General features: G+C 44.1%; 1 protein-coding gene across 1 annotated transcript in view; it reads right to left on the minus strand.

Moving 5' to 3' along the window:
* The window catches only part of fto (FTO alpha-ketoglutarate dependent dioxygenase), a 123,306-nt gene that overhangs the window by 56,275 nt on the left and 54,287 nt on the right, over window positions 1-12,744 (minus strand). Inside the window, exon 8 of the mRNA XM_034148436.1 lies at window positions 12,269-12,396. Coding sequence (XP_034004327.1) covers window positions 12,269-12,396 — 128 coding nt within the window. The remainder of the gene's footprint in view (window positions 1-12,268; window positions 12,397-12,744) is intronic.

The following is a 12,744-nucleotide window of genomic DNA, read 5'->3' on the forward strand; positions in this document are numbered from 1 at the left end:
CAGCTGTCGGTGATTTACCCTGCTCACCCCACCATGCATCCTCACACAGCTTCCTGTTCAGTTTAACCATTTACAAATCCTATTGTAAGTGTGTCTGTGGCTCTCTAACACACACGGACTCGCATAATGATGTTGTTGATTGTGCTGTAACCAGTTTAGTTAACTGAAGGGATTTGGTTAATGAGAAACAGCCTTTCCAAAAAGCCAGGGTGTGGTCAGATCCATCCGTCTTTTCTTGGGTGACATGTGGTGAGCGACCCGTGCAGCGAACATGATCGGTAACTTGACAAAGGTCAACACTGGTAAACTCGTCGTGGAGTCAGCGACACATTAGAAACAAGAGACAGAAGGGTAAAAAAAAAATGTGTTCCATTGGAGTTGTTCCTGACTTGCAAATTAGCTGCTTGAGCTCCTCATAATGTGTAAATAAATGCAAATACTGTACATCAGAAACATGCAGTTAGTTGTTTGAAAACGTTTGGCTTGAGCCCATTTAACATGAGGAAATAGAAAATGTATCTGACCTGTATACGCAAAATAAAGTGTAGGTCTTATTCTTCTTGTTAATCACCCCTACCTCACGTTTGGAAGAAGCAAGCTTTTTATAAGGGTTCTGATTTATGTTAATGTAGTGCCTTTTTCAATCGGCTTTAATTCGGATGTAGAGAATTCCCCCAACCAAGACTCACTGGCACAATTACAATCACAGCGCCACTGATAACAGGAGCATAATTCTTTGTGGTTGCAAAAAGCTGACAACATTTGTATCATGACCTCTTTTTTTGGAAAAGCTCCCTGTATCATCACTAGATAGACCTATCACACATCATCAGTTTGTTAATGAGAACAGCCTAGGCAGAGGCACTCACAGATGCCTATCGAGGGCAGAAAACAAAAAGAGAATGTAAGTAAATACGGACTGTAATTAGTATGACAAGGTTGAAAAAACAGATAACACACCGCAGCAGCCCGAAGGCCTCCTCTTTCACACATGCATATGTACGTGCACTCTCGCGCACGCACAGGACACACACAGACGCTTGACTGTACGCTCACACACACACACTGGGAACAAATCAAATGTTTTAATCAGCTTGCTACAGCACATAATGAGGATCCACTAAGCCCCAGCTATCAGCTGCCATCGGCCACTTACTTGTGCCTTCAAAGAGCTGATTTTTCACTTCTTCTACAACCAGATTAACACAGTAGCTATCGAGAATGAACACAGTCTGTGCATGTGCAATAAAAACCTGAAAAGTGTATGTGATGTTTCAGCAAGTGATATCTAAGAAGGCAATTATGTGCAAGCAGACTAGAAAAACGTATATCTGAATACATTTGCCACAACTCTGATTTACAGCATGGCAATATTAGAGAATGGTTGGAGATCACATGAAAGCGTATGATATGCCATGCCACAGCCCATAAATCTATCTGACAAAAAATGCAATGACCGACTCACTCTTCCACTTCCATGTCACTGTATCTGATTCGCCTTGAGTGCACACACAGTGTGATGCACACAGTGTGCACCTGGCCCAGCCACACCTGCAGCACAAGGCAATCACATGAATCAGTCAAGTCGGTTACAGGCTAATTCCCACAGAACTGAAGGTATGTCAGAGTTCTTACTCAACCATCCAGGTGTGCGTGTGTTTAGGTGGGAAAGAGAGAGATAGTTGTACGTGTGGAGATTCACAGAATGTGTGCAGGTGGGCCTCCTTGTGCAGCTTTTGACCTCCTGGCACAGCGCTGACCTCTGTGAGGTGGGCTCACAGCTCCAGCCCTCCAGCTGGAGAAGTGATGACCTGAGAACTGAACGAACTGAGGGACCCGTCCTCCTGTCCTTGTCTCCTTCCTTCCTGCCTGCGTGCTGCAATGTGTCCTAAGTAGGGGACACGCAGAGGTGGGTCAACCTGCCTGAAGATATCAGACCAGATGACTGTTTGTCTTCCTTCAACTCACTTGAAAAAAACTTAGATTTTAAACTTCTATCTATTTCTAAAACCTATTTTTCCCAAGCTATTGTATTTTTATTGGACATGTATTTTATTGTAGGTAATGTTTATTCTGTTGGTAAAGAATTTTCCTTTTTTGTTTGTATGATATTTCTTTAAAATTGTGTATAATACTTTCCTTAAATTATAATAAATATAATATTATTATTCTTAGATTTAGTATCACTATCACAAGTCAACAAATCAAAAAAGTCAAATGTTGGGGAATCGGTTAAATATTTTGAAAAAGTAAAGTTTTTACAACACAACAAAATTAATATCTTGAACCATTTTTGCCATGTTTAACTATTTAAACTTAAACTGAACACAAATGTGTCTCAAACAGACGGAGAGAAGCTGTGCCAGAGGTTGCCATTCATGTCAAAGCTAAGGCAAGCTAACTCGGGCCTCTGTAGCAACATCCAGTGCAGCCTGCTGTAAAATAAATGACATTGTTAGCTGCAGTCTCGCAGGTGAAATGTGCTGCTGCTACAATTATTCTAATGCCAGCATGCCAGAATGCCAGTGCCACCAAATGCTGCTGTCAACCCAGGGGTTTAATTAGTTTGGCACGTGTGCCACTTATAATCACCTGCCATTACCAGTTCTGGCTGCATCTGCTTACACGTCTGTCAGTGGCGAGCAGGCTGTGTGTGTGTGTGTGTGTGTGTGTGTGTGTGTGTGTGTGTGTGTGTGTGTGTGTGTGTGTGTGTGTGTGTGTGTGTGTGTGTGTGTGTGTGTGTGTGTGTGTGTGTGTGTGTCGGACAGTAGGTAGGTGAGTGTATATCGTGGCATCCCCCAACCAAATCTAGACACAAAGGGTTCATAAGCATCGCTTCTCTAGAATACATATATCTTTATTTCAAGATATTTATGGAGGGGGACAGAATTGAATCACAGGCCTCCCTTTTTTAAGTGTGTATTAAACATCTTTAGTCAAAGTAGCTGTCGACTAGAGCCAGGACAATTGTGTTAGTGGTAGAGACTTGTCAGCAGTCCGTCTGTACAGATGCACTGTGAAAGCAGAGGGGAGCAGGGCTTGGTAGTGTCAAACTGCATTGTGAATAGAGCTACACCTCAGGCTGAATACATCACATTGTGATTTCATGAGAACTGGAAGAGGAGGAAGGAGAAAAAAAACGTCAGGGCGGCTAGTGAATCTCGACCTAAAACATGAGAAATGGAAGTTAAAAGTGAATCGTTCACTCCCCCTGGCGTAGCAGTGGCTACCTCTGGGGCTGGGATAGGAGGAGGAGGTGGAGGAGTAGGAGGAGGAGGAGAGAGTCATGTGACGACTGAGCTCAATAGCTGAAGGATGGACCTCAGGCTGTGTATTTAGTTATCAGGTCATGAGCTTAAGTGTGAGTGTGTGTACATGTGATTCCATAGATATGTGCGTTCTGAAGGTGTGTGTGCAGCAGAACACTTTCCCACTGACACAACAGGGTCTCAGTTCTCCAGATTCACCTAGGTCTGCCGCAGTACAATAGCTCTAACTATCCCTATTCTTTGCAGAAAGTTCCCATTTAGCAGTAAAACAAGGCTTCAATATTGTGCCGCCTCAAAAACATCTGTCGGGGACTTGTGTGGCTACACTAATTACAAATATCTGCAGTAATCCGGCGCCGATAAGAGAGTCATTACTCCACCAGACATTTATCACTATGGGATTGATGACCCATTTCAGAGGCTGCCTTTGTACAGGGAAGTGAAATCGCTGATATCCCTTTTATCCTACATCGCTGCTGAAGCCATCCATTCGTCAGGAGGCAAGCTAGTTAGAATTGTAATTAACAGCTATGGACTTTGGCCCTAATAGAATTTTTGCAGGAAACTGCAGATTGACGTAGGAGGGGACGAGGGGGGAGTTACTGTGTTTTTCTTTTCTTACTAATTGCCACTTGGAGTGGCTGTCTGCAAAGAAAAGATGCTCTGCGCTCTGTCAGGAAAAGTGCACACAGCAGCACTCCCATTTCTCCAAATGCAGAACTTCTGTACATTTGTAAATATGTAAGCACAGCCATTACGAGATGTGCCTGCACTGGCACATTGCTACTATGCAATAATGTGTCAAAGACGCAACACACATTCATAGGTCAAACATAAAATATGCACTTCCCTGCTCGAATACATAAGTTATGGGACTCTTTTTCATTCTCAAACACACTTGCAGACCCACCCACACAGACACACGTACACAGAGTGGAGCAGCAGATGATCACAGTAGGTAAGGACTAAAGGTCTGGCCACCTGCCGGCCACGTCCCATTTCTGTAGCGGTAATGAACAGAGACAGCTTGGGGACCGCCCTGCGAGCTTGTCCCCCCCTCCCAGTCTCCCTGCTTCGGGGCAGAGCCGGGGGCCCCGGGGTGACAGGGACGCCAGAGATGTTCCACACACTGACAGGAGGGTCTTACCTGGCCAACCCTCTGCACACACTGGCCCAGCGACACACACAGGGACACGCACAGAGGGGACACATTTGCAGATACACAAAGAGCTGCATGTGTGTGTGCTGTATAAACGTGCACACTGCAACTGTTCACATGTGTTCATACGCATATGCACAAACTGAAGAACACACGCGTACACACAAACGCTGACCCGGTGTAATTCCTCCAGCACACGGCTGGTGACAGGAGCAGCTGCGGCCGCTACGGCAGACAGATGAAATTTTCATAACTATCTCCTCCAACTTCCATCCTCACCTTCAGGATAATTTATGACCTGCCTGCCAGCCTTGAAGAGACAATATGCTTGATATGAAATGAAGTGTTCCAGCGGTGTAGGTTATAATTAACAGAGGAGGGGAGAACGATGTGTGTGTGTGTGTGTAGAGAGCGGAGGGGGGTGAAGGTGTGTGGGCAGAAGGGGGGTGCCCAGGTGGTGTGGTTGTGTTAGATGAGGTGGAGAAAAAGGGGGAACGATGGGGCATGTGGTGTATATGCATGTATAATGTACATGTGTTTAAACAAAGCATACATTTCTTCAGTTCATTCTGTGATATAGACATTAATCATAAAGTGGCTGTTACAAATCAAACACAAAAAAATGTATTTCTATAGATTTTTACATTTAATACTTGACCTTCTTATTGTGCTTAATGTATTAGCTTACGTAACACTGAAAAAGCTTTTTTTTTTACATGTACATTATTTCAGTGGAAAATCCCAAATTGGTATCATTTCAAAAGTTTTAATGAGCTCTTCCATCAAACCAAAAACAAACATGATTTAGATGAGCTAAACTGTAATAACAGTATTCTTGGTGAACACACCCTCCGCCGACCCATAATGCTACGCTCTTGCCGTTCGTTTCACATGCCTGCCACACATCCTCAGCCAATCATGCTCTATCAGCTCTCTGGGATGTTGGTTTTGACCAGAAAGAATGTCCTGGTTTTCGTGACAACTAGTAAAACAGGTCCAAACCCCATACACTCCCCCTCTCTGCTCACCACATTGTCTTTTCCAAACTCAAATCTTGTTTCCATATTAAAAAAAGGCAGCATTTAATGGGCAACTGTCTCTGCAACAAGTGCGTTTAAAGGTCTGTGGGACTTTTTTAATGACAGTTTTAACTCTCTCTTTCTCCCTTTCTGTGCCACATGGCAATGCCAAGCTCTTACTGTGAAATGCGTAATTATGAAATGACTGTTTCCATTAAAGCCTGTGAGCGTTTCAATGCAGTTGTGACTCAGTGAAGGATAAGCAGAGACAATTAACAAAGAGAGAGCGTGATACTGATCGCTGCCAGTTGCGAGTCTGCCATTCCAACAGCGAACCACAAAACGAGAGAAAGCATGTAACTCAACAGCCAATTACTGACTTGTTTGAGAAAATGCGAGATGGAGATAAGTGCATATTTACACGAGAATAACTTGTTTGTACAGTAAGTAGAAGGTAACAAGGTAGCATCGTCAGTCATCTCATCAAAGCACATTCCTGCAAGAATAAGACATAATCTTAAGTACTTTCCAGCCTGGGAGCTAACTAGGATGGGAGTGCGTCTGCTACGGTAACAGCAGCTGGGAGATTCTGCTGAGGTCAGGACATGTCATGCATATCTGAGTGATTGCTAAACAGGGCCGGGTGCATGAGAGAAGAATTCATAATTTACAATCAAGCACACTCAAACACACACCTCACAAACACATAGGCCACAGGCGATCTCGCTGCACGCATGTATACGGTCTAAGGGACCACACAGACATGTTTTAGATAAAGACAGACAAATTAGACGACAGCGTCTCAGGCTAACCACCGCGCTTGCACTAATTACAGGCTGGCCGTCGATGAAAGAGACAGATGACATGTAGTTATTTGTTTTCTCCTACAGTGCCCTGAACCAAGTAAACACACAGCAATGACGATGACGGCAAAAGTAGGTGGTAGGAAGAAAAACACAGTTAGAGAACATGGTTGTGGGATGGGAGTTCCACCCACCGCACACAGGTGTCTGCGCACCGACAGAAACCCCTGAGGTAAAGAGAAACAATGGAGCAGCCAGAAAGACTTTTGTCTGGTTACTCCTGCCAAGGTAAACAGACTGAGATCCCCTTGTCTCTTCTGCTTGCAAAGCAGGACTGTTGTAGGGGTGATGAAGAGGCAAATGTGGGGTCTGGGAGATCTGATGAACCTGTCAACTCAGGTAGCAACTTACATCACACAGGCCTGCTTGACAACATGCCCGGACTGACCTTACGCCAACCAGAACTTCGTTTTTTTATTCCAGCTCAAACACAAACAACAGTCTTGCTAATTAAAAGTGGAAGCTTGATGCAACATTGTTTTAACTGAACCGCACAAACTCTCTTTCCAAAACCCTTTCATGTAACAGCAACTCAGATTCCTCACACTGAAATAAAGATCAGAAAAGGATGATTGCTTATATTCTCTACCCATATACGTGTGTGATGACAGCTAGACAAATGATGGCTTTGCTAGAGATCTATGGGAACCTATGCCCAGCAAACCCTTGAGTGTATACAGAGAGTGAGTTGTATATGGGTTGAAAGTAATCCCTGCAGTATGGTGTCTCCATTTCTAGGCCTTTGAGGAGGTCATTGGCCACATTAGACAAGGCTGTGGTCTGTCCGTCTTTATTGTGGACACGACGTTGACAATCTTTCCAACTCCCATCTGGGACGGGGGACCTCCATTGTCTGCTAACTCCCTGACCCACCCCACTGAAGGAGTCGAGGCGGGGTCTGTCAGGGGCCACACAAAAGAAATGTCACCACTACTGGAATGAAGTGCCAGCCAATGAAGGTCTCTCTCCTGCTTTTTCTCCGTCTCTATGCCTCTCCACAGGGGGGTGCAACTGGTAGCTGACATCACTGGTGGGGTCATCCCCGGCCGGGCACGGCTTCAACCTCGGCTCTCTGGCCCCGGGTGACCCCTGGTTTTGATGACAGACTGGACCTTTTGTGTATCAGCGCCCGGTCCAGGTGAGGACAAGAGAGGATGACAATGGCAGGGAACATAAAGCCAATGGATGCCGGGGGACAGCCCTACAGGTCACGGGTCAAGATGGACAGCTGAGTGATGAGTGCAGCTGTGGACACGTGGACCTCCTTCTCGGTCCTTTAGATGTGCTTGCCATGTCAGCTGATGTAGCTTTTGTCTTGGGATAAAGGCCTCACTAACTCCCAACAAGTTGGAGAAAAGTAATAAACACAGGCAACAGATGTATTACGCCACAAATTCTGAGTGTACAGCTATTATAGTAACACCCCTAACCTGTACCATGTGGCTCAGGTCATTTCAAAGGGCAACTGGGATGGAATTGCATTCAAAAAAGAGCATTAGCCTTAACATTCCACGGACTAGAAAAATGGCAATGTTTTTTAAATTATAAAAATTAAAGGGTAAAATAAAAATATGATATGTGATATTTATTTTTATTTATTTAATCGTTTATTTGAACCGGGACAGTGCACATTAATGAACATTTTAAACAAAATAATGCTTTTAAATGTAAATGAGCCGGATTTTAGCTTTGAGCTAGTTTCCATCCGTAAATATAATCCAAAATCAACAAACATTTTAAAAATACTTGGAAATTAAAGGAACTAGATGCTCTAATAATTAGTCACTTGAATTATAGAAAAAATAGAAAAAATGCAATAAATGATATTCTTAGAAATCTAATATTTCTAATTTCTCATAAATACATAGATATGATGTATTTTGTATCCCAAGCTGCCACTGCTAAAGAATTTGCGGTTTCTTTAACAAACATCCATTTCCTCTACCAATTCTAATATGAGGAGGAGGGGTCTGTGAAACAAATGAAATGACTGTTTGAAACCTAGCTAGGTATTACCTCCAAAGCCTATTGAAGAAAAAATACCTAGTGCCTCCGAAGTGCAGCAACTCTCACATCCTGAACTGTCCAACTGCTTCCGATGCCAAAGGTCAATGGCTGCCTACTCTCCTACCGGCCCACACTGAGAGATGGGCAGGGTTTGCCAAGTCATGCACAAACCCTGCCTTGGGGTCATAAACACCTCCGCCTGTCTCCCCTCTTCTTTTCTCCTCCACAGAGGTGAGTTGGGTTTGCACTCTGTTAATCTTTCACTACAGGCCCGCTTGCTTTTACACTGGCCCGCTGGAGAACAGAGGAGGGGGATGAAAGAGGGGTAGTAAAGGACGAGAGTGGATAAAAGAGCAGGAAGAAAAAGCCATAGAGAGGGCCAGATGGGCACCTTCACAGTCCATTTATCAAACCCAATGTGGCCCTCCCCTCCCCTCCCCGCTGCTCTCATGTCCTAAACCCCCATGTAATTCTGTAATGATTTTCATTATCATATAATGACCTTACAAAGCCTACAGCAGTTTGCATGGTCAGTACAAAACTCGCAGCTGTTCCCTTCAGTGTTTGCTCGCCGGCTGTGACAAAGCTTTTTTTATGTTTTTTTATGTTGGTCAGAGCAGTGACCTCTAGGCACTGGAAGGTCACCGTAAGGTCACTGCATCCAGGGGGTTCAAAAGTAGAAATAATGTAATCATTCTGATCCAAGATAGCATCATAGGCGTGTTCCCTGGAGGTTGTGCTTTGCTCTTAAATCTGCAAGCTCCTGTGTGGCATACTCAACTGCTCTCCGAGTCACCCACATAATAATCCATCTCTTTCCAGGGAACTCACGGGGCATTTACCAAAGGGACACGGAGGGCAGCATCTATCAAAGAATTCACCATGTGCATCGGGAAAACCCAGTTACCAGAAAAGCTCATAAGAATAAAAAAGCTCTCATAACTTTGTTGGCTCAGAGTGAATGAATGGACTGCTTCTGCTAGCGGGTCGAGTCGAGGCATCACTCACTTTGAGTGCCTATAAGTCACTCGTGAAGAACCACTGGTCACCAGGTCCAATTTCTCTTCCTTTCCTTCTTGATAGTGCTAAAAATGCCCCGGAGGCAGAAAATGGCAGCGAGCGGGGCCCACGTTCCAGCGCGCAGAGTGCTGCTTTAACTGGTGTTTAAGAAACAAAAGTCAGCCAGAAACTTAATCAATCAGTGCTGGTTGTTTATGTTTATGTGCCTCTAGCAAGAGTCATCAATCATGCTTTTCTCTCTTTTTCCATCCTTTTGCAAACATTATGTGTTGAATAGAAACCATGGAAACAAAAGGCAGTATTATGATAAAAGCCTGCCTGTTGCATATTGTGTGGAAACCTAATTAGGACGCGCAATAAAAAAGAGAAGCCGCAAAAAGAATCAGCAAATTAATTTCAAAAGTAATCTTATGGAGAGTGCTTTCATGAGAATAAAGGACGGTTCAAATACATCTGACTGAACCAAATTCCCTCACTCTGTCTCTGATTTTTCACTCTTTAATTTTCAAACAATAACTTTGTCTTCTAGTCTCCATACAAAAATACAAACCTCCTTCTTCCTCAAAGAACAAGCAAGTCCATCCTTAACCTTCATCAGCTGCGAATCTCTAATCAGTACCAGTACGTCCCACTTAACATTGCACACAGCCATGTGTTTAGTTTTGTGTAAATGAGATCTGTTGACAGCCACTTGACAGGATGACCCCCGGCTTTTTTGTAAGTGGGGGCGGTGGGGGTTAGGGAGAGACATTTCATGTGTTTAAAGGGGAGAAGATGTATCAGGAGCAGCTGGAGTTCAAACACATTGTGTGGGACTCTTGCCCTCCTCCAAAACTAATCTAATCAGTCTTTCACTGCTGATAGAGTAAACGTCTGTCTGCCCCGCCGACAAGGACGGAGCATTTCCTGTCCTGGTCTGTGATACTGGTTGTCAGGATCTTAGGGTGAGGGGTTAGACATGGCTGAAAAGTTGGTAACAGTGCATTGTGGGTGGTGGGGGAACTTGGGATGATGGGGGATAGCGCTGATGTTACGTTTGGGGTGGGATGGTTTCTAGCTTTCAGCACCTGTAGCTGGAATGCACTATCAGAGCAGGCCCTACATCAGAGTTGTGAGGCGGTGGGCGTCGACACGGCATAGCAAGGTGTGTGGAAACAGCCTGTTTACAAGGCTCATCTGGATAGGGCACAGCTAAGGGTCAACTGAGGGGGACGACTCAAAACAGAGGGGCGCCGCGGAAAGGTGAGGGCGGCAAAACAGCAGGAAGTTGACATACATCTTCCAGAAGGAGAGATGTTGCTTTCAGGAATTTGTAGTCTTTGGATTATGCCCCTGGCACTCTTTTTAGGCTCTGGATCATGTCTGGTCCAAAGTGCGTGTGTTTGTGTGTGTGTGTGACACTGAGGTCAAATCTGTTGATAGAGACAATAAGCAGCGAAACACATGTGCATGCAGATGTAGTGTATACATGCATGCCAGTGTTTGTGTGTGTCCTTGCTAGTGCTGAGGGAGAGACTGACTAAGAGAATGAACAGCTAAAATAACACTGTGTGTGGGTGTGTGTGTGTGTGTGTGTGTGTGTGTGTGTGTCTCTGTCTGTGTGTGTAAGGCCCTCCTTTATCTGAATGAATGGCCAGTGTTCTAATCCTTGAGCTCTCTGTCCTTATCTGGAAGGAAGGAAGTGAGCGGGCTTATCCAAGACACACGTGTCGTTGTGATAGCTGTGATAGCTTCCAGGCCCAAGGACCACAAACAAACAGAAACTACAGAACTAGAGTATCTGTGGGATCCACATCGGTGCTTCAAAAAGGAATATCGTCAATGCACTTAGAACAATGGCGGACAATCTTCTCCACTTGTTGTACATTCCAACATCATATTATAAATCAAATGCTCTGACAAAAAAAGACATTTCAAACAACCTCCCTACCTGCCCGGACTCATTGCGACTCACAGGATTTGTCCGCAGGCTACAAGCTTGACAGCCGTTGGATTTATCGAAAGTAATGATTGTATTATCTTTTCATTATGATCACGTTCATCATCATGATCGTTTTGGGGTGAATGTTTTTGGAGGAGGTCCGAAGGGATGGGCTGTGACTGTTGCCAATTCGGACGACTTTTTGATATACAGTAACTCTTAACTAGAAAAGGGTTTGGTACACTAGGCTGCGTCGTCTTTGGTTGGATCATTTCAAAAGCCACCATACTCTTGCTAGCTTCTCAAACAAAGCAGAAGTAAATAGTCGATTAATGATTATTTTGTTTGGAGTTTTGAGTCATGTTTTGAGTTTTGAGTCCCCACTGTGTAATTAGGCCTGCACACAAATAACTTGGTGTTACTCATTATATTTCAACAGATCAATCGCTCTGGTCCTTCCAAGTAAAATGAGCCTTTTTGCTTGGCTGCAACCTCTCCTTAGGTGATTTTTTGGCAATTTAAGCAACGTGTGTTTGTGTCAAAGTTTTGGATGTGTCTCATTTTCCTAAATTGGGGGTTTCCTAAATATTTGCTTGGGTGAGGACCATTGACCCCAATGCATGGGTGTGTTATTTATTTGTTGTGAGCATGTTGTCATTAACTGAAAGGGTTAATAATCACCATTAGTTCAAATGGATTCACAAACAACTCGATTGCACTGCAGTTTGGGCCAATATAATTGAAATGGGCCAATATAATTGAAATGGACAATTCTGAGATATTCTGAACAAAACATGAATGTCATTCACTTTTTTGGACGTTATTTCACCAGGCAGCCCACACCAAAACATGTTATTCCTCCCATTTGTGTGTGATAGGGTTACAAGTTTTAATATGAAACCGCGCTCGTACCTCAGATTGTCCTACTTTACCCGTCCCACACATCTGTCAAACATGTGTTTCTCGAGGGACCGATAGAAAGAAACAAAGTTGGTTGTACATTGTGTTACCTGTCTCTCCATGTCTGTCTCTGCTGGTGTCTGTCTGTCAGGGCAGACAGCAGAGCTTCTGCCATCTCCCTCCTTCCCTCTCCTTCCTGGCCCTCCTCTTCCTCCAGAGTCCCCAGGAAGAGCATAGTCTGGAAAAAGAAAAAGCAGAGGTTTAAAATAGCTGCATCAAGTAGAACTCATGATAGACATGCTAGAGTGACCTTGATCACGGAAGAACACACCATTCCCTATCTTCATTTAATTAACTTTTCATAGAGACAGCTTAAATGACATGAGTTGGTCAAGCATTCATCCTAGAGTAAGACAACAATTCTGCCCCATTACATTTCACCTGAGTATTAGACTGTATTTAACTGAGTGGAAAGACTACCTGAAGCATTTCCCTCATCCTATCCTCACTTAAAAAATTACACAGCTCAGAGCCAAGACTCCATTATAACATCCCTGGGACGGCGACATACAGTAAGTCTAGTATA

Source organism: Trematomus bernacchii, unplaced genomic scaffold (assembly GCF_902827165.1).
Source record: "Trematomus bernacchii unplaced genomic scaffold, fTreBer1.1, whole genome shotgun sequence".
Taxonomy (NCBI): domain Eukaryota; kingdom Metazoa; phylum Chordata; class Actinopteri; order Perciformes; family Nototheniidae; genus Trematomus; species Trematomus bernacchii.